This window comes from Tamandua tetradactyla, chromosome 2 (genome assembly GCF_023851605.1).
Source record: "Tamandua tetradactyla isolate mTamTet1 chromosome 2, mTamTet1.pri, whole genome shotgun sequence".
Taxonomy (NCBI): Eukaryota; Metazoa; Chordata; class Mammalia; order Pilosa; family Myrmecophagidae; genus Tamandua; species Tamandua tetradactyla.
In genome coordinates this window covers 77,343,745-77,364,914 of record NC_135328.1, presented here as the reverse complement: position 1 = coordinate 77,364,914, position 21,170 = coordinate 77,343,745, and the positions used below count along the sequence as shown (strand labels likewise).

At 40.3% G+C, this 21,170-nt stretch overlaps 1 protein-coding gene across 5 annotated transcripts in view; it reads right to left on the bottom strand.

Annotated features, from left to right (window-relative positions):
• The window catches only part of SLC24A2 (solute carrier family 24 member 2), a 284,459-nt gene that overhangs the window by 98,772 nt on the left and 164,517 nt on the right, over positions 1–21,170 (bottom strand). For 4 of the 5 annotated variants that reach the window (XM_077148057.1, XM_077148060.1, XM_077148061.1 and 1 more), the window contains exons 3-4: positions 9,157–9,195; positions 6,530–6,638 (exon numbers count right to left, since the gene is read on the bottom strand). In XM_077148057.1, coding sequence (XP_077004172.1) covers positions 6,530–6,638; positions 9,157–9,195 — 148 coding nt within the window. The remainder of the gene's footprint in view (positions 1–6,529; positions 6,639–9,156; positions 9,196–21,170) is intronic. The other variant, XM_077148059.1, reaches the window with a different exon arrangement.

Here is a 21,170-nt window from a genome sequence, read left to right as displayed (position 1 = left end):
ACGGTGGGAAGAGGGAAAACAGCACCACGTTTTCAGGCCTCGCCACCTCACCAGAAAAAAGAAGGCCAATCCTGAGCATCTTTATCCGTAGTGCCCTGTTTTATCCTTCCTGCCCCAAATCACAGGACATAAAGTAATGAAATAAGGAGAGTCATTATTTTAGGAAGGAAGAACCCACTTCAAGTCTTTGCAGGGAGTAGGACTAATAATAATATATAGTAGTCAGTGCTGGCTGCTTTCCTAACACCCGTTCTCCCTTCTTCCTTGCCGTAAACATCCAGATTTTGATTGGGTGGCAGAAGGCCCAGTTCTGACTCCTTGGGAACTCAGGTGGTCTCTGTGATATAAACAGAAGTCTACGCTGTGGCACTTCTGGGAATGCTAGTGTTCTTCTGATATGAGATGAGAACCATGTGCCACAGATGGAAGAATGAAAAAACCAGAGACCCGGTCCCCAAGGTCAGTGTGGAACTGCCCTATCAGCCTCAGGCTGCTCGCTGCTGGGCTTCTTGTTAAATAAGGAAAATAAAACCCTAGCAAGTTAAGCCTGTGCAGCTGGGTTTTGTCACAAGACACTGAACACACTTTTAACTGCAAATCGATTGTCAATAGTCACCGACCACTAACGATGTGGTTTTTTTTGGATTATTGCATTGAATCGTCACCATAAACTTATGAGAGGGAAACCACTGTTACCCTAGTTTGCATATGAAGAAGCCAGGCCCTACATGGATGAATAATACTAATCATAAACTTTTTTTTTTTTCACATGGGCAGGCACTGGGAAGTGAATCTGGGTCTCCAGCACGGCAGATGAGAACTCTGCCTGCTGAGCCACTGTGGTCCACTCACTAATCATAAACTCCTGATGGGGGTGCTATCATTATATCATCTGACAAATGGACAAACTGAGGTGCTATGAGGTTGAATAGTTTGTTCAAGGCCACAAAACAAAGGGCTGAGCTAGGATTTGAACCCAGGCTGTCTGACTCTGGGATCACATATGCCAAAGTCTACTGCCATTCTGCCTCGATCTTCCAGTGCCCCCATATGGAGCCCCCATTGTCAGCACATGCTGTCTGGGCTGCATCGCCCAGGGATGCTGAGCTGGTGGGAGGTTCCTTTTCCTGTGAAGGACAGCATCCAAGTCACGCTAGACAGGTAGGTCATTGGCAATTCCGTGTGTGAGAGGGGAAATCAGCTTGAGCAGACGCTGAGTGATGAGAACAAGGTGTGCTGGGGACGGAGGAGTGCGGCTCATGTGGGGATGTGATAGAAGAAGCTGAGGCTATAGAGGCAGGTCTTGCTGTGAATACTAATGAATTAGAAAGCCACATCTTACAGATTGAGTTTATAACACATCCAGGGGTAGGTGAGAGCTCCTGGGATCTAGGCTGATTTTATATCAGGAGGACAAGGAACACTGGATTGGACACGAGGTTACACAAGGAGGCAGGAGAGCTGAAAAGCTATGAACAAACGCAGACTTTGAGTCAGGCAGACGTAAGTTAAAATTCTGGTTCTGCTGTTAACTTCCTGTGTTGTGAGGCGAGACACTTCAACTGTATATGCTTCAGTTCCGTTATACAGGTGATGGGCTCGTGTGAAGGTTCAACGAGACAGCTTACAGAGAGTACTCAAGGTAGGATCTGGCCTATAGTAATCCATCAACAAGTATTAGATGGTATTATTATGATTAGACAAATTGATAGAAGCTATTTCTCACTTTAAAAGTGCTACATCCAGCGTCCTTGTTTTAGCATCATAAAGACGTTCACCTGGGTGAATATAATGTCTTGTTTAGAGAAAATGTTAAAATCAATATGGGACACTGAATTTATTAGAAAGATCAATTCAGACAGCCATGGATCGCGAAGACTGAAAATTCTAGTTCCCCAGGGCTTTCTCATAAAAGAAACAAAATCTTTACTCCAACATTTCCTGCAAGCCTTAAGTGGATCCATCCTTTTCATGAACAATGAATGTCCTGCTCAGAATTCTGCACCATTCAGTCTTGTTTGGACTAAGATCTCACACAGGCAGGCCTCCCATGGATTTGTCCCTTCCACACGCAGTGGTCTGCCCAGAGCACAGCGATGAACAATGAACAATGAACAGATGAACCAACCAGCAATTGTATCTCTGAAACAGACGATGTTAGGTTAAAAATGGCTTCAAATACTTCATATCCGCACCCCACCCCCCACCTCCTTGAATCTAGGCCTCGGTGACTTGCTCAACTGATAAAATGTGCAGAAGTGACGTTCTGGACCTTCCCAGGCCAGGTCCTACCCAGCCCTGCAGCTTCCAACTGTGTCTGCTGGAAGGCTGGCTGTGGGAACTGTAGTCACCATATGAGAAGTCCAGCTACCTTGCCTGACAGACCACACGGAAAGAACCTAGAACAACACGGAGATGCAGAGAGGCCCAGTTGGGCCCAGCCTCCCAGCCATCCCCTCAAAGGTGCCAGGCATGTGAGTGAAGTTTTGGACCTTACAATTGCCCCATCCACCAGCCGAATGCCATCGGACAACCTCCACTGCTACCCCATGGAACAGATACACCACCCATATGATCTTGCCTAAATTCCTGGTCTACAAAATTATGAGCAACAAAAAGAGGATGGTGGTTATCTTAAACACCTAAGTCTTAGGGTGCTTTATCGCACGGCAGTGGATACCCAGAATACAAACTCTGCTGGATCTTGTGATTCAGGCTCGGCAGCTATACCTACCACTGATTAAGGCTTTCAGCAAGAGCCCAGTGACTACATTTTGAAAGATGGAAATACCCTGGATGACAGGGCAGATGAGAGAAAGGGAAGTGTCTTTCCACAGGTCATCAGTCCTAGACGATGTTTTCTAATTAAGCTGGATACTTCCTTTGTGAACACCGACAGTATATCACAAACATACAATGCATTCCTCGGCTAGGTGGATGCCAGGAGCCGCCGGGACTCTTCTTTTGTACACTAGGGAAGATACTGCTGTGCTCATGCCGTCAACTTGGCACCCAGTACGCTCTGCATTGTTAAAAGGTGATAGTTTGGCACGAGGATGTGTGAATTCAAGTGATTAGATGCAATCTAAAAGAGAGATGACTATTTCTGAGAGCTGTGGGTTAATTTTTTTTGGCTGTGCTTGGAATGGAAAATGATTGTGAATTTTGGGGGAAAAATACCAGAGCAATCTGTTTTCTTGGCCGTGTGCTATGGAGCAATTTTAAAGCATTGAAGCGCTTTACATATTTTCTAATCACTGATTTTCCAATCAGTTCTAAGTTCTGAACTGATTTTGGCTGAGATTCACACACTGGCGCCCTCTGCATCTTCCAGGCAGAGGTTTAACCTTGAAAGCAGGAGCCCGGATGTAGAGGTGCATCTCACTAACAGTGGGAACAAACAGTTTAATTGCAAGTGCCAGGTGTTTTGGAAAATCACTGATGGCCCAACTCTGAGTCTCAGAAAAATCCAGATTTGCTGTCTCTTAACATAAAATAGCTCTGCCCACATAACTGAAAAAACAAAAACAAAAACAAAAACAAAAAGAAAACAACAAAACTAAAACAAATCTTACCAGAAACTGAATGCCCCCAAACAAAAAACAGAGAAATTCTGATTGTGTAGACTTGTGGGCAAGGACATACACTCACAGCTGAATATGTGTAGGTCATCTGTGGAAGATCACCATGAAATTAGTAACCATGGTTTCTTCTGGAGAGAAGTGAGGGACTGGAGGAGAGAAGGGGGAGGGGTTGATGGAAAAGGAAGACTTTTTTTTTAACCATAACTTTTTGAATATTTTGAATTAAAAAAGTCACATTGTATTGTTTTTCAAAATAATGAAACAGAATAATTCAAACCTGTATATAGTACTTACTATATGCTAAGCAGTGTTCTAAATGCTCTATGTATATTCACACCTTTAATCCTGAGAAGAACCCTATGACGTAGCTATTATTATATATCATCTGTATTTTACAGATTGGTACAGAGAGGTTAAGTAACTTATCCCAAGGCCACACAGCTGCTAAATGCAGAGCTGGGATCTGGACCCAGAGGCTGGCTCTGGAGTCTGTCCTCTTAATTATGACACATTACTGCCTTGCCAAAAATAAATATTCTCAGTTGCCTACTCACATTGGTTGGAACAAATAAAATCTTTTCTTTCTTCCCTCACATGGTCCTGCAGGGCAGTGGGGTGGAGAAGATGATGGCTCAAAATAACCAAGATACAATTCACCTATAGCCTAAAACCAAGGGTCTGTGGAGGGCTTTGATAATATATGAATGCCAGGTCAATAGCATGACTTGAGCCAAGGTGCTTAATCCTTTTGAGACTTAGCAGCTCCTATGTGCCAGATATTGCTGGGCTTTGGACACAACTAGTGAAAAAAGTAAAGTCCGTGCGCTAGAGAGACTTGCTGTATCCCAGGGGAGACAGGCAGTTCACAAATAATCACATAAATTGTCATGCGAACAATACGGGAAAACTAAAGAGTACGAAGAGATGATTGGGGGCACTGATTTATACTGAAAGACCATGAAGGGTCATTCAGACAGTGCTACAGGGTGGTAGGAGCAAACCAGGAGAAATGGAGGGGGGTGTGAGGAAAGAAAAGTATTCCAGGTGGAGGAAACAGTCTGTGCTAAGGACCTGAGGCAGGGAAGAGGCGTCTGAAGGACAGAAAGGCTAAAGCAAGTTGAGTCAAACTGAGTTTGGAGCAAGAAGCAGGGGGTCAGATTACGTAGCCCATGGTAAGAACTTCACATTTATCCCAAGAGCAGTAGGAAGCCCCTATAGTTTACAGGGAGAAGTGACAACAGCCGACTTACTTTTTAAGATTACTCAGACTGCTGTGCAGAAACTATAGGTAATGGAAGGCAACGGAAGGAGTGGAAGACCAGCTAGGAAGCTGCCACAGTGATCCAGGCAAGCGAAGCAGATGGGCTTAAAATGAAGTGCCAGCAGTTGAGATGGACAGAAGTAGATAAAGTTGAGATCTACTTTGGCGCTAGAGTATTTTATGAAATGAGGATAATAATTTTAGCTCTGAAGTGCTATTGTGAAGTGTGAGTTCACTTGTGTGAAAATGTTTTGTAAGCTGTAAAGTGCTAAGCAAAGGTAACTGACTGTTACTATAGATGAAGAAAGTACTCAAGTGTCCCTAACTTGCCCAAAGTCACACAACTGCTTAGTGACTTGAGGAAGGAGTTAAAGCAGCTGGCCTGCGGTCCATTCACCCTTTTCTCCAGGGATACACCCTGGCTGGTGGCCAGGTCCAATCTCTTTGTCAAATGGATTGCTGGGTAAATAGGGTAATATATTCAGGATGTCTCTGAGTAAGGATTACCTCTAGTAAATAGAAGTCAGGATCTGTGAAGCAGGGATCCTTGGAGAATATTAAGTCAGTGATACAGTTCTCTAGGGAGTGAAATGGAAATATTTCGTAATTGAAAGGAAACACTGCATGTGTCTGATGAAGGAAGATAGGATTGGGGAGTCACCCTGGAGGTCCCAGAGCTTTTGTTGCTTTATCTGAGGCTCTTGATTGCCTTTGCCCTTGAAATTATTGTGCAAAACGTAATATTGAGCAAAATCTCTGATTTTTGTGGCAGAATTGATAATCTGCTCTTGTATGTTCATTCAGTGGCGGAGACCTGTTTCCAAGGTCATGCTCCTCCTATGATTTCTACCAGCATTCCTCCTCCCACCTCCACACAACATGAGGCTTGATCATAAATAAGGTCCAGTGACGAAGGAAGAACAGATACAGTTCTTCTGAATCCCCGGCTTGTGGCATGACTGATATTTTTTTGACACATATGACATCTATTTGAAGAATTAACTTTTTAAAGATACATACATACAATTTAAGAATCATAATGTATTTGACTTCACTGTGAAAGAACAGAACTGGAAGAACTTAATATTGGGTTCAGCCGTGGGGGTGAACCAGGACTTTGGGTCTCCAATGACTGATCCTAAGAGCTGTGGTAGAGAAGCCTCCTTAGATGTTCACCTCCCATCCTCCAGTTGCCAAAGAGCCAACACGATATCAATGTTCTGCAGTGAACATCACTCCCAAATGAGTCATTATCCTCTTCAGTCATGCAGATCCCTGCCCCCCCCCCCCTTAAGGTGTACAACTCAGCTTCACAAACAACTTCATTCTGAAACTTTAGGAAGGAAGGATGACAAAAGAGAAGCGTTACTCTAGCTGGAAGGGAGGGCCACCTTTCCATCCTCTCTTTCTCATTAAGAAGTGCATATACGATGGAGGCCTCAAAAGACAGAACCAGTACTTGGACCTCAGAGCCTACTCCTGGTATAAAAATCACAATCCTGAACTCAGCTGTTGCACATAAAGCATGTCAGGGGGCCAGGGTTTCCTCGGGCAGATGCTCGTGTAATGGAAGCAGAAACATAAACATGCTTTGTGTAGAGAACCTTTTTCTTTTTCTTTTTCCCCACCATCGGTGCTTTATATCTAAGAAAAACAATCTCCCAAGCCAAAGCCTGATGCTTACCTTCAGCAAGCGGGTCAAGGGTGTGTATCATGAGCTGGAAGATACTGTTTCTCATGAGACTGTTGTGGAGGGAGGCAGAGCTCCCACCTCGCTGGAGACGTGGTTTTGCCTGATCGGAGAAATCAGACAAAGAGGCTGTTAGTTATCAGACATGAAAGGCAATCGCATAACAGATGAGATACCAACGAGACTGGTGGCCATCCATCTCTGTCACATGGTCACACACACCACCGAGCAGAACATTTTTACAGTACATTTCAAACCCTGAGAAATGGATGGTTTTCTCACATCCTCTCCTACTAAATGAATTAATCGCTACCTTTTTTGTTCTTTTTGAGAGTTTGGTAAACTCCAGGCAAGGTGCTATATGCTTTCTGTCCATTTTCAAAATGAAGTAGGTACTGTTAGTACCCCCTTAGAAAGAAGAGGAAACTTAGTCTTAGAGAAGTTGGACTTGACATGTCCAAGTCACACCAATGAAAAGTGGAGAATACAGCAATGGATCTCAGGTCTGTTTCATTCAAAGACTGTTATCTAAACAAGTGGGTGGTCTTTTTGGATTGTACACCCTATCAGTAAAATTGTAGTGTGTTTTTGTGTCTGTCAGTATGTGCATGTGTATACACACATGAGCATGCATTTGCAAAAATATAAATTAAGAATAAGGATACAGAAAGTAATTATAGAGGTACTCATATTTTGTTCTTGATCCCCAAAGGATCAACTTTCACATCTTTAGTGTCTCTCATCTCTGCCCTGGGGAGCAAGGCTCTAGTCTATGAAGCCTGTAATCTGTGTGGAGTGAGATTTGAAGAGACAGAATCTCCTATCATGAGTCCATAGAGAACATCCTGAATTCAAGGGGGTTCCTTTTGCATCAACTCCTACTAGCTGCAATCCTTTGGCAAAATAATGGAAGTGATGAAGAATGAACTTCTAGAGATGAGTTTACCTATCAACTTGAAAAAAAAGCTTTCAAAGCAAACAGTGCGACAAATTCCCAAATTTGTTTTGACAGTATGTACTGTTTTTCTTTCCTCTGGCAGAAAGGAAACTGTTATTTTTTTCTTATTATCCCTGGGAAAGATGCTTCAGAGGCAGTCAAGCTTTACATAAAGGCAGATTTAGGGAGGAGTGAGGTAAGGTAACTCAAGGGAATTAAATTCTTAATAAACTTTTGGTCTAAAAGCCTGATATGGAATTTTTGGGGGGTCAGGTGAAAACGAAAGACTATTTCCCACTAAGTCTTTCAACCCTCCACGGTATAGGATACAATTCTATCACACTCCAGTTTCAGAAGGGGGCTTCCCGAGAAAAGTCCCATAAAGAGGCATGGTGATCAAAGACACTTGGGAAGTTACATCCTAGACTTGCCCACCTTTGGAGATTTAAGATATAGATCAGACATCTAAGTTTAACACTAGCAAATCTGCTTAACTTTGGCTATGTTTCCAAACTCTTGCCCAAAATAAGGTTTCTTACTTTGTATAACACTTAGCGATAGTGTAGTGAGTTTGAGGTATGGGTAACATCTAAGCATGAGATACATGGAGAAATCTGACTTTCCTTCTTTGATTTTGTTATAATTGATGTACTACTAGAGATCATATTCCCAACTCAACAGGGGTTGTAGAAGAAGCAGAGGATTACTAGTGTCTCAATGGTGAACCAGAATACAAACTCCTCAAAGGAAGGGGCTGGTCTGTACCCCTAGCCTGTTCCGAACACCTGGTAAACGCTCCCAATGAACATCACAGGTCCGTGCTCTGAGCATTATACAAAAAGGATGGGATCATATGCATATCTCCATTATTAGTCCTTTCAGCCTTAAAATTTGGTAACATTTTAATGCATTGTTATTTCATTATAAAGGATTCTCAGATGATTAGGGCTTAAAAGATTTTAGGGACAAGTTTAGAGATTTGAAGAGAGATGAAATGTAATTACTATTTGATAGGTGAACACAAGAACTCTGAAGGTCATTTCTTTACCATACTGCACAATGTAAAACGTGATTGTCAATTGGATAAGAAGTAGGAAATGTGTTTGTTGTTAATGATTTGCCATAACCACCGTTACTAGGATCCTCATCCTGGGAAACTGAAAGAACCGTGTGGGGGCTTCAGTAGACTAGGATTGTATCTACAGAGGAACTTAAAGCATTCTTTTGGGCATTATGTATATATTGAGTATATAGATCTTTAATACAGAATTTCTTTTGGTGGGACCCAAAGAAATTTCCAACCAAAAAGTACATGCATGCAGGTACATGGAGAAAATTGTCGTCAAGCATTAGAACCCACAATGGCCCCAAATATCAGCACAACATCCCTTGGAATGCCATTTGGAAACATTTCACTGTTCCAATTCCTATGAAAGTTCATGCCGAGTGGAAGAGAGAATTCAAACTTTCTGGAACCTAGCCCCAGATACAATTGTCAGTGAGTATCAGAACGCAATCGTCACTAATTGGAGAAGAGGGTAGATATAAACACCAGTGGTTTAAACCATTTAAGTATTCCAAGGGAGAGGATGACTGTTGGACACACGTTCCCCTTGTCCTTCCGCCCTTCCCCACATGCTCCACAGGCACCAGAGCAGGCACAGACAGGGCCGCCGCTTCCTACCGGGAGAGCCTGTTCGTCCTTGTCCCTGGCTGCAGATGACTGCATGAGAAGCAAAGGCAAAAACAAAAGACAAACAAACAGTCAATTACTTTTAGGTTTTATGTTTAATAACAAACATCAGTATCAGTCTAAGAAAAGATTTGGTTCTTTCTGTACCCGCTATGGGTCAAGCAAACACAGAGAACTAAAGACATGTATTTCTAGCCAATATATAACAATTTATTTAGGCACATGATATGTTCTCCTTTAAGGTCAAAATTGTATGACCGATCCAAATGCCCAGCAATAGAGGGCAGTTAATAAATTATGATAAAGTCATTTAATGGAAAAATAAGGTATTTGTTAAGTGAATTTAATATACCACTTAATAAAAGTAAATGAATCAATAATATTTTAGTATATGTAAAGGAAAAAAAAAATCTGCAAGAATTACACCAAACTGTTATTAGTGGTTCTTGTTGGGGACAGAATTAGAAGGAAGTGTCATTTTCCATGTCTTTCGGGAGAGAGTCATCCTTCATAGCCCCACATGGAATTCAGATAACCCACCTTCTCCCTGCCCCTACCACCCATTTCCATTTCTAAAAATGGAAATCTCAGTCAAGGTGGGAAAAGTTGACAAGAACACAAGGCCACATGAGAGTCTGATCATGTGAGGGAGAGAACACAGCTCAGATAAGGGAGCACTGGAATTCCACCTAGCGCTTTGCTTTCCCAACTCAATATGGACATCCCCTTCACCAGAACCAGGCACCATCCTGTGATTATGTTCAACTTTGTACAGGTGCCTTGGAAAACTTACTCCCTGTGTGAATTTTCTCATGCTCAGACTGCCTTTGCTACTTCCCCTCAACTACCGTTGCATGTGGTAAGAACAAACAAACTGGAATCTTCTTCTTTGTTGTGACCCTCCCCAGTAGAGTCTAACCCAACCTGGGCCTTCAGGAACAACCACACACCTGGAGAAGATCAGACAGTGCAGGGCTGTTTTAAACCTTCATAGCTCTAGGTGCTCTTTCCTTTTTAGGCCCTACCATATACATTCTATATATTAAAATGCCTGCGACACTCCATATCAAATATACATTTTTGTATAGAGAAAAATGGAAAGGAATCTTATAATTTTGTATTTTAAATTGTTTGCCTAAGTCCTGTATGATTTTTTTTGTAAACCTACCACTTGCCTAATAAAAAATATATTAAAAAATTATTTGCCTATGTGCAATGACTGGTGATGACTGGTTTCTTGGCAACCACCAGGCATGCTCAGAAATCTTGGAGAGTGAGAAAACTGAACCCACAATTTGTTTTCACATGCAATGTAATTTTTAAGATGACAGAATTTAAAACTTAATGAAGTTGATGTGAAATATTTTGTAGACAATTAAGTGTTTTAATAATTTTGATTTTTTGTAGATAACTTTTTGGATTTGGGAAACAATACCAACATATTATTTTTCTTCTGGTTTAAAATACTTTTGTAGGCCCTTGAAGAACTTGTATGCCTCAGGCACCAATGGAAGGGGCCTGGATTGGGGGTCATTCCTAAGCACAGTTGGTGGGTATCACTGAATTTGGCAGAGCCCCCTGATTTGAGGGCACTCCCTCATTGACTTCCCTATAACCAATAAGACAGCATGCCTGATGCCCGAGTCTCCAAGAACATGCTTGGAGGAACTGGAGTGGGCCTGAAATTGTCCTTTGATTTCCATTTTGTTCTGAAAGGCACAGAATGATCCCACTTCTCTCTGGCGAGTCCTTTCATTTTCTCTCCTTCCACATCAGACAGTCCAACAAACGGCCCCGCAGTCTACAGAACAATCCCTCAGGGAAATCATCCAGGGCAGCGAGCTCAGCCTTTGGACATACATCGAGACTAACTGTCAGAGCACGCCTACTCAGTTAGGAAATTCACACCTTGTGGCTAAACGGGAGACAAATAATTCTCGTATTGATATCACAGTGATCTATTTTTGTTCACAGAACATAAAAGAACAGGATGAAATTGAGGAGAGAAAAGGGTGGCCTTCATAACAGCCAATATATCACCAGCTGAGAGTTTGAATTAAAAAAATACATATTTAAAAAAAATTATTTGAGGAAGGAAAAAAATATCCAAATCTTTTTGGTCTGAAAGAAAGAAAACTATCTACCTTGTTGACTGCCATTTTTCCCTTAAAGCAAAGAGGATCATAATACCCAATAAGTGGAAAGAAAATGCCTTGTACATAGATCCTTCAAAGAAAAAAAAGTACAGATAATGTCTGAAATCCTTTACAAAACCCCCCACTGTTTAATGTCAGCAGAATTTGACATCATTAGTTTTCTTTCAAGTGTGATCTGCAGACATGAATCTATATTAGGTTAACATGCAAATTCAGAAATACACATAAATGGCTGATGAGGCCATTCAAACACCCCTGGATTTTCTTTTTAGGTAGCCCTTATGCTCGCCGACTTAGCCTCCTACTAATTGCTTCCTGTGGCAGCCGCATGGTCCTGGTCCTGGCAATTTGCTGCTGATTATGTTAGGAAGTCCATTTTTTTTTTTTTTAAAGGAAAGACAGAGAGAAGGAAGGAAGGAAGGAAGAAAGGGAAACATTTTTAAACATTTTCTTGTTTTATTGTATTTTGTTTTTCCGTTTTTTGTTACATGGGCTGGGGCCGGGAATCGAACCGAGGTCCTCCGGCATAGCAGGCAAGCACTTTGCCCGCTGAGCCACCGCGGCCCGCCCAGGAAGTCCATTTTAAAGGGGTTTTCATTAGACTGAAGTAACTAGTGAAGGTGGAAAAGAAATGATCTGAGTATGGTAAAACTAACACGGTTTGCAGTATTCTAACCACTGGGTTTAGTTACACGGTGGCCAGCGAACTATATGGGTTTTGGATTTGCTTCAATATTGCGAATTTATTTTCAGGGTCATTGAAGATCTGGGAAGTTTACTGAACCCATCGAATGTTACAGAAACCAACGTCTCCAAAGGAACACTAATGTGACTTTAACGATTAATCTGGGTATTCTTACTATACATATCGTTTTTTAATCCCCTTAATTTTTAACATACCAAAAATCCTACCCCATTGGACTGTACCAATTTGAAAGTTCAATTCCTGATGGACTTTCAAAGGTGGTTCCAAGTACTAAAAAAATGTGCCAATCCAAGCTGTAGCATAAACAGCAATTCTTGAGGATTATTTATGAGAATTCAAAAAAAGCACCACTGGTGTGCAGTGAAGACTCTCTTCTCCACTCATGAAAGCAGGACATCTACTAGGCCACAATGTAAGTAACATATCTTTTATTTAAAAGAAAGTATTTTGTAATTCAACCGTGTCTCTCAGATTATTCCTAGTTAGTCATGTGGTGTTTGCCCTTAAACTGAGCTATTGGAATGATGCCATTAATATCTACTGCTCTCCCTGGTGGGAAGCCCGATTGGAGATGACAATTTTGGTACTTACTTGATAGGTTTTTGTAAGTGCCCCGTTTTTTTGTTTTTTTTCAGATAATAAAATACATAGCTCTTTTAGAAAGCATTTTAACTCTATTAATTATTCACAAATTCTTAAATCATCTTTTTTCCTTTGATCCTCACAAGCCACTGAATAAGAACAAGTTTCACTAACTATAAAGTGCATTTTGATGTGAACTTTGTACAGATTCTTAGCCCACACTACACACACACACACACACACACACACACACACACACAAACAGGCAACAGTGAGCCATCTAGGTGCCTCATGGCTGCCGTTAAGAGGAAGTTAAAATGCTCATTTGCAGATCTGCTCGGTTGCAGTAATTCAGGTATTCTCACCTTCAAATCACAAAATCAGATGGGTCACTGTGAAGATTTCATATGCCAACAGAAAAATGAGTAAAGTACAGGGTGCCTTTCCTGGCCAGCAGTAGATATAAAGACAAACAATTTGTCACAAAAACCAGGTTAGACCTATAAACTTGCAGCACTGTAACCTTCCATCACATCTTGTGAAACATGCCTAAATTCATTGTCCCAAGGACCTAAAAGCACTATAAAGTCTCTGAAAACAAATTTAAAAGTATAATTATTTTGTTATAAATGAAATCCAAAACAAATGTGCCAGTGATTAGAAATAGTAACCCAACACGTAATTGACATTAATTTCAATGTCTTAGAATTTAGACGGGTTGCATGAGGGATGATTAGAGTGACTGATGTCTCTTTTTCTTTCAATACATTTCCTTGTAATAAACAAAAATGTTCATACTATCAGTCTTGGCGAACAATGAATGAACTGCAGACCATACAGAAATCTAGATAAAAGGTGCAAAAGACTCACTTCTGATATTGGAAAGGAAAGAAGTCCTACCACCTCTTAATTAGAAGGAAAATCATCTCTTTCCACCTCCTTTTACTGTTCCTAAAACATTAAAGTGGAAAGGATTAAATAAATTCCTAAAGAGAGAAATACTAAGAGATTTAAATTTAAATTACTTTTACTACTGATTGCTGTAATTATCCCTCTGTCACTGTTCTTTAGGAAATTAGGGCTCTCAAGGATTAATGACAATTGCTGAAGGTGGCAGCCCAGGATGCAGGAGTACCCACTCCACAACTCTGATTTAAGAAAAATATATTGGAATGGAAAGAAAGGGTAGAAATTATCTATATAGCATGGTAATGGAAGCTCACATTTTGGAAGCAAAATCTTTCGTTATTTGCTTGAAAAATTCCCATACGTGCAAAATATTTGGGACAGTTGAAAGAAATTTCAGAACAGATATCCCAAGAAATGAAAAGATTAGAAGAGAAACTTCTTAGAGACAGTTAAGGAACAATATTTTGCCTTTTAAACAGTTTGCATAAGAGAAGAAATCATGTAGGATGAGAAACGCCATAAAATGATTAAGAATATGGAATTCAGGGCCAGCCTGCTCCAGTTTATTTTCAATCATTTGTGCCACTTTGTAGCACCATGACCTTGGACCAGTGTGATGTAGTTTCCTCTTATGGAAAATGGAGATAATAATAGTACCTCCCCTCAGGAAGTTGTTATGAGGATTAAATGAGTCAGTACATACAAAGAGCTTAGTTAGGACCAATGTTATATAGGAAGCACTATAATTAGCTTTATTATCATTATAATTATTATAAGGAACCACAAGGGAAGCATCATATGACAAAAGTAGGTTCAGTGTTGTGAACTGGACTAGAAAAAGGGGTGGCTGAAAACTCCACTGATTCAGGAAGTGAGAGGTGATTTGTGTAGGACACTGGAGAGTTGCTAATTCCACATCCAGGTTGGCAGCTGTTAGAGGAGGAGATGCTCCAACAGCTTCTATTTCCCCTACTTGGCTTCTGACAATGGCCTTGCCCCATGAGTCAACACTGACTGGGTGGCACAGGGGTGGTAAGTTAAGCATTTCATATCTCAATCACCTTAGTGAGCCCGGTTTCAGTCAGGAGGTTTTGGGGGCTGGAAGATTCAGAGATGGCAGATCCCAGCCCTTTACCAAAATGACTGCTTCTCTCCTTCTGAAACTCTAGAGATTTCTGGTCAACAAGTTCACTTGGTGGGATGTTGCTTGCAGGCAGAAAAGGAACTACCTGCATTAGAAAAGCCCACTGGCCTCGTTGTGAGGTCCATTTCCACTGGACCTTTTTCTTCCTCCTGGTGGTATTATGAACTAGAGGTTCTCTGCACCCAGGAGGCCAGGTCGCAAAGGTATGATTTGTGAACATCTCCAGTTTTAGCACCTGCGTGTGTTGACATCTGCTGAATGTCATCATTGGGACAAAGAGTAAAATAAGGTCCTCTTCCAACTTGGAAAAAAAGTTTGCTCCATGAGAATGCAGTTACTTATAGCAGATGACATGACACATCTGTATAAATAACCCTCTCTAAGACTGTCAGGAAATATACTCTGAGAACATTCAGTGAATAAGGCGACCAGGGTAACTTCAGGATGCAGAACTGAAACTGACTACAACTGACCAGCTGAAATCCACACAATTGCATATAATCAGTCTCCAAGCTTTTATGATCATATACCACTCTTAAAAAGCAAGTAACATAGAGTAAAAATACACATATACTGCAAATGCCTAATTCATGCTATTTTCAACCACTAAGTAAACATGGATTAATTTTTCCCTCTTTTTTCAAAGATAAAAATAAGTAGAGGGGTGTACAGGTGGTTCAGGGGTAGAATGCTCGCCTTTCACGCAGGAGACCTGGGTTTGATTCCTGAACCATGCACACCGCCCCCCCACCACCAAAAAGAAAAGAAAAATAAATAGAATTCCTAGGATTTTCTTGCTACATCCCAAATAACTGTCTTGTGCAGCTCACTGGGCCTTAGCCCAGACCTACGAAGCAGAACAAAACACGCTTCTCACAGAACTGGTGCGCTGTAAAGCTGTGTCGTTCACCCCATCTTTCCTACCATCCCCCCAATAATGCACACGAGAAGCTCCCTCAGGGGAGGATTCAATGCTGTGCCCTCCACAGTCCCTCATACGGCTACTTAAAACGTCTGCTGCAGCGAATTCGACCAGGCCACAGGGAGGGGCGAGTTGGCTCAGGCTAGAGTCAGGGCTGTGGGCCCCTTGCGTACAGGAACCAAAGCTCCTCAGCTACTTGTTCCATTGGCTAAATTAACAGTAATGATGTTTATTTAAATCCACCTATGGAAGACCTTCAAAGACTATGTCATCATTTTAGTCAAGTACGTACACAAAAGACAGTTTTCCCCATTTTATAAATGGAGAGTGAGAAGCAGGAAGGCCTCAGGCTGTGTTTGTATTCGGGATCCTAAGCACCAGCATTAATCCACTTATTTAGAGATTAACAACCCAACTATGCTGCCATCTCTGCCTCCCTCTGAAAATCCCAGATGTTGCTAATATACTTTGTTGTATTGCCTGAACAATTCTCGTAATTGCTAATGAACCATTCTGATATGCCAATCAAACACAATCTGTTGGTGGTGGTCTGGCATTAATCACACAAATTTCCTTCCATAGTAAAGAACTCAGAACGGCTTACTTCTTTTAAAGAAAGAGTGTCTAGGAGGATATGATTTTTTTCTTTTTTAAAGAAAGTCCAACAAATGTCGGTGCTGGACAAATCACAGAACAACTTGTCACACAAACCAAGCAGATTCCAGAAATGACGGACAATATTAACCAAAAGCTTAAGACGTGTCAAGTGTTTTGTACTTAAAGTTTCACTGAATCCTCACCAAGAAGGTATTATTAACCCCTCTCCCTTTTAATACACAAGGACACTGAAGTTGATGGAGTTTGGACAATTCATCCAAGGTAATGTAGCCAGTAAAGTGGCAGATGTGGGATATGAACTCAGACAGCCAGGTCCAGAGCCTCCCTAAGCGCTGAGGAATCAAGAAAGGGGGATGTTTCTTGCCGTGGCCTATGGGGGAAAAAAAAAAGGGGGCATTAGAACTTCAAATATAGTAACAACAGTTTATGTATATGAAGAGCCATGTATGAGCTCTGATTTCCAATGGAGGCCAGAAAACAGTTGCCAAGTGAATTACTGTGAATTCAGAATGAGATTTTATTTGTGTTTGTTTTTGTATGAAAAGATAGTACCAGAAAGCAAGAAAAATATAGAGGTTATTTTCTGGTCTTTTGTCTCTTCCAGCATTATTATTTAGACTCTCAACTACAGTTGTCAAGAATTTTCATTATTATTTCTCTCTCTTGAAAGTCAAGGAGACACTTTTATGACTTTCACTATGGCATAGGTCAAGCAACCACTGCAGATTAGTTTACTCCTAATACAAGCTGACTTGTATTAAGGAGATGTTCCTAGCTTGGCAATGCACGGCTGTTGGGGTGGGCGTGAGGACAGAAAGTGGGGCTCCCTGGTGGTCTCATTTATCACTGAGGTGGGGCAACACTAGTCTATAGTTTGTTTGGAAGCACCCAGTGCTCTGTCTTCAGTTTATTTCTGACACTTGAAGGGCTAGTTTCTTTGTTCAAGGAAAGAACAAGCTCAGAAAATGAAATAATCATTCCCAGTGTCTGAAGCATCAATGGGAGGCTCTGGGTATCACATGTTGAATAAAGAAAATGCGTTCATTTATTTGACAAATATTTATTGGGCACTTAATACATGTGCCAGAGATTCTTCTAGGTTCTAGGGATACAGAAGTGACCGAAAATGACAAAAATCCGTGTCCTTACAGAGTTCACATTCTAGAATGTTTATTATCACGAGATTAACTGGACAGAAAGGGCAGTAGTTAGATCATTTAAACTTAAGTGTCATATTTAGGTGGACTAACCATCACTTTTGAAATCATACTTTATCATTAATTTATTGATCCATGATTTTATATATGTTCTATTCTAGAGAGAAACTAACAAAGAATATAAAGAAAATGACTGTGTTCATTAAAATCAATATGTGACAAAATGCAACAAAGATATTTAGAGAGCATTTTGAGATGCATAAAATTGAAGTGTGGAATGTCTTCATAAATTTTCTATAATATTATTGACAAAGTTTCTTGCTAAAATATAATTTTTAAAAGTTTAGCAGATTTAAGATTAAAAAAAAATAATAAACCTGACCTCAAAGGAAAATAAAATAGTATAATTTGAATGTAATTTAACCTGGTGATTTTGATATATATTATTTTTCATATTTATTGTATCCTAGATACAAACAGTATAAGCTGATGAGCACAACAAAGTTGATTTTCCACATTTTAACTTCCAACCCCAGAAGCTTCGCTGGCACTAATCCAGTATCTAATCCCCACATGACCCAACACAATTTCCATCCATGCATAAAAATAGAGATGCCAGATTTGATGAATTCAGTTTAGGAATTTCCTGGAAGCAAATGAACATCATGCAAACCAATATAAAGACTGGGCAAAATAATTTTAAGTTCGGGAAAATAATAAAGGGCACAAATATCAAGTGCATAATACCTTCTGTTGAAAATATACTGATATTGAGAATTGTTTCTACTTCTTGATCTACTCTCTAGTTTCCAAGAGAGGACAGGAGGATCACAGATAAGGGTTTTAAAGTGGGACACACTCATATTCACTTCCAATACTGCTTGGCTACTTTCATTCTGTTCACATTCTGTGCTTCTCCCTATTTCCCGCCTAGTATACTCTCTTATATTTGTTTCTTCTCTCCCTTTCCCATTACTGTGTACTCTTCAGGGGACAGAGACCATGCCCTTTTCCATCTTTACATTCTTCCACAGTACCTAGCATGGCAGAGCTAGATGCTCAATACATGCTGCTAATTAAATAAGTGAAATGAGATCTTATAATTGTTTAATTATCCCATATGCTCATGTATAATGAGGCTGAGGGCAAATGGCTTCTTCTATTTCCTCTTGGAGCATGACACTAATGATGTGTTGTTCTTTAAACCATTCTCCTCCAGAGTTTCGGGGATATGTGCTGTCTGACCAGGTCACTACTGCCTTAAATCTTTAGAAATGCAATAACATAACACCTCCCTTCTCTGAACGCATATTTTACTTAGAATCGACACTTTCCATTTATTACTAATTGCTTTGTGTTTGCCATTCTGCCTGCTTAGTTGGAACTTTAAGGTTCTTGAATGTGGGTGTCTGTTCTAGTTTGCTAGCTGCTGGAATGCAATATACCAGCAACAAAAATGGCTTTTAAAAAGGGGAATTTAATAAGTTGCTAGTTTACAGTTCTAAGGCCGAGGAAATGTTCCAATTAGAACGAGTCTATAGAAATGTCCAATCAAAGGCATCCAGGGAAAGATATCTTCATTCAAGAAAGCCCAACGGATATGGAACACCTCTGTCAGCTGGCAAGGCACGTGGCTGGCATCTGCTGGGGTCTTTGGCTTCTGGTTTCAAACAGCTTCCCCAAGGCAGGTTTCTTTATTCATTTCCAAAGGCCTCTGGTTGTGTGGGCTCTGTCACTTCTGCTCTCCAAGGGTCTACAACTTGAAATGTCTCTGTCATTTCTGAACTTTCTCCAAAATGTGTTCTTTTTAAAAAGGATTCCAGTAAATTAACAAGACCCACTTTAATGGGAATCTCATCTCATCTAATTAAAAGGTCATATTTTAATTATGGGTGCGTCACAACTCCGCTGAGGTAATCTAAACCAAAGTTTCTGCCCTACAACAGTATTAAATCAGGATTAAAAAAAACAGCTGCCCCACAAGACAGAGTCAGGATTAAAACATGGTTTTTTGGGGTACATAATACTTTCAAACCGGAACACATGCATAGCTTTGTGTAACCACCACTGCAATCAAGATACTTAACTGTACCATCTGCAACCTTTTATCTTTACATCCACTCATCCCCGCCATTCCTAACTTCTGGCAACTACTAATCTATTCCCCATCTCTAACATTACTTCATTAACATTATAAAAATGGAACCATGAGGTATGTAACTTTTTGAGATTGGCTTTTTTTCACTCATCATAATTTCCTTTAAGATTCATCCAAGCTGTTGCATACATCGATAGCTTGTTCCTTTCATTGCTGAGTGGTTTCCCATGTTATGGATGTACCACAATTTGTTTAAACATCTACCACTGAAGGATATTTGAGTTGTCTCCAATTTTTGGCTATTACAAATAAAGCTGCTATGATATTCATGTATAATTGTTAGCATAAATAGTAGTTTTCATTTCTCTGGGGTACATGCCCAAGAGCGCAATTGCTGGGTCATATGGTAATTCTATTTTCAGTTTTAAAAGAAACCATCAGATTATTTTCCAGAGAAGCTGTGCCATTTTATATTAAAAAATTTTTTTTAAAACATAATAACATACAAATATGAACATTCTTACCATATGATCATTCCATTCTTGGTATATAATCAATAACTCACAATATCATCACATAGTTATATATTCAGCACCATGATCATTTCTTAGAATATGTGCATCAATTCAGAAAAAGAATAAAAAGAAAAAAGAAAAAAGCTCATACATACCATACCCGTTACCCTTCCCTCTCACTGATTGCTAGTATTTCCATCTACCCAATATATTTTAGCCTTTGTTTCCCCTATTTTTTTTTCTATACCCCTTATCACTCCCTTTCATTGATCACTAGCATTTCAAGCTACTAAATTTATTTTAACATTTGTTTCCCCTATTATTTATTTATTTTGAATCCATATGGTTTACTCATCTGTCCATACCATAGATAAAAGGAGCATAAGACACAAGGTTTTCACAATCACATAGTCACACTGCAAAAGCTATATAATATATACAATCAGCTTCAAGAAACATGGCTACTGGAACACAGCTCTATATTTCTAGGACTTCTCACTAGCCTCTCCAATACACCTTAACTAAACAGGTGATAACTATATAATGTGTAAGATTAATCTCCAGGATAACCTCTTGACTCTGTTTGGAATCTCTCAGCCACTTACACTTTATTTTGTCTCATTTCTCTCTTCCCCCTTTTGGTCTAGAAGATTTTCTCAATCCCTTGACGCTGAGTCCCAGCTCATTCTAGGATTTCTGTCCCATGTTGCCAGGAAGGTCTACACCCCTGGGAGTCATGGCCCATGTAGAAAGGGGGAGGGTAGTGAGTTTGCTGGTCATGTTGGCTTTGAGAGAGAGGCCACATCTGAGCAACAAAAGAGGTTCTTTGGGGGTGACTCATAGGCCTAATTTTAAGTAGGCTTAGTCTACCCTTTGCAGGGATAAGTTTCATATGAACAAACCTCAAGATTGAGGGCTTGGCCTATTACTTTGGTTGTCCCCACTACTTGTGAGAATACCAGGAATTCTCCACATGGGGAAGTTGAATTTTCCCCCTTTCTTTTCATTCCCCCAAGAGGACTCTGCAAATGATTTTTTATTCACTGTTTAAATCACTCTGGGATTCATAGGGTCATCACTCTGGACAAACCTACAAACTCTCATGCCCTACTCAAGGATCCATGTACTTACGGTGTTCAGTTATAGAACATGCACTAGTCAAATTATAAATTTTGAACCAATAAACATTTTTGCTTTA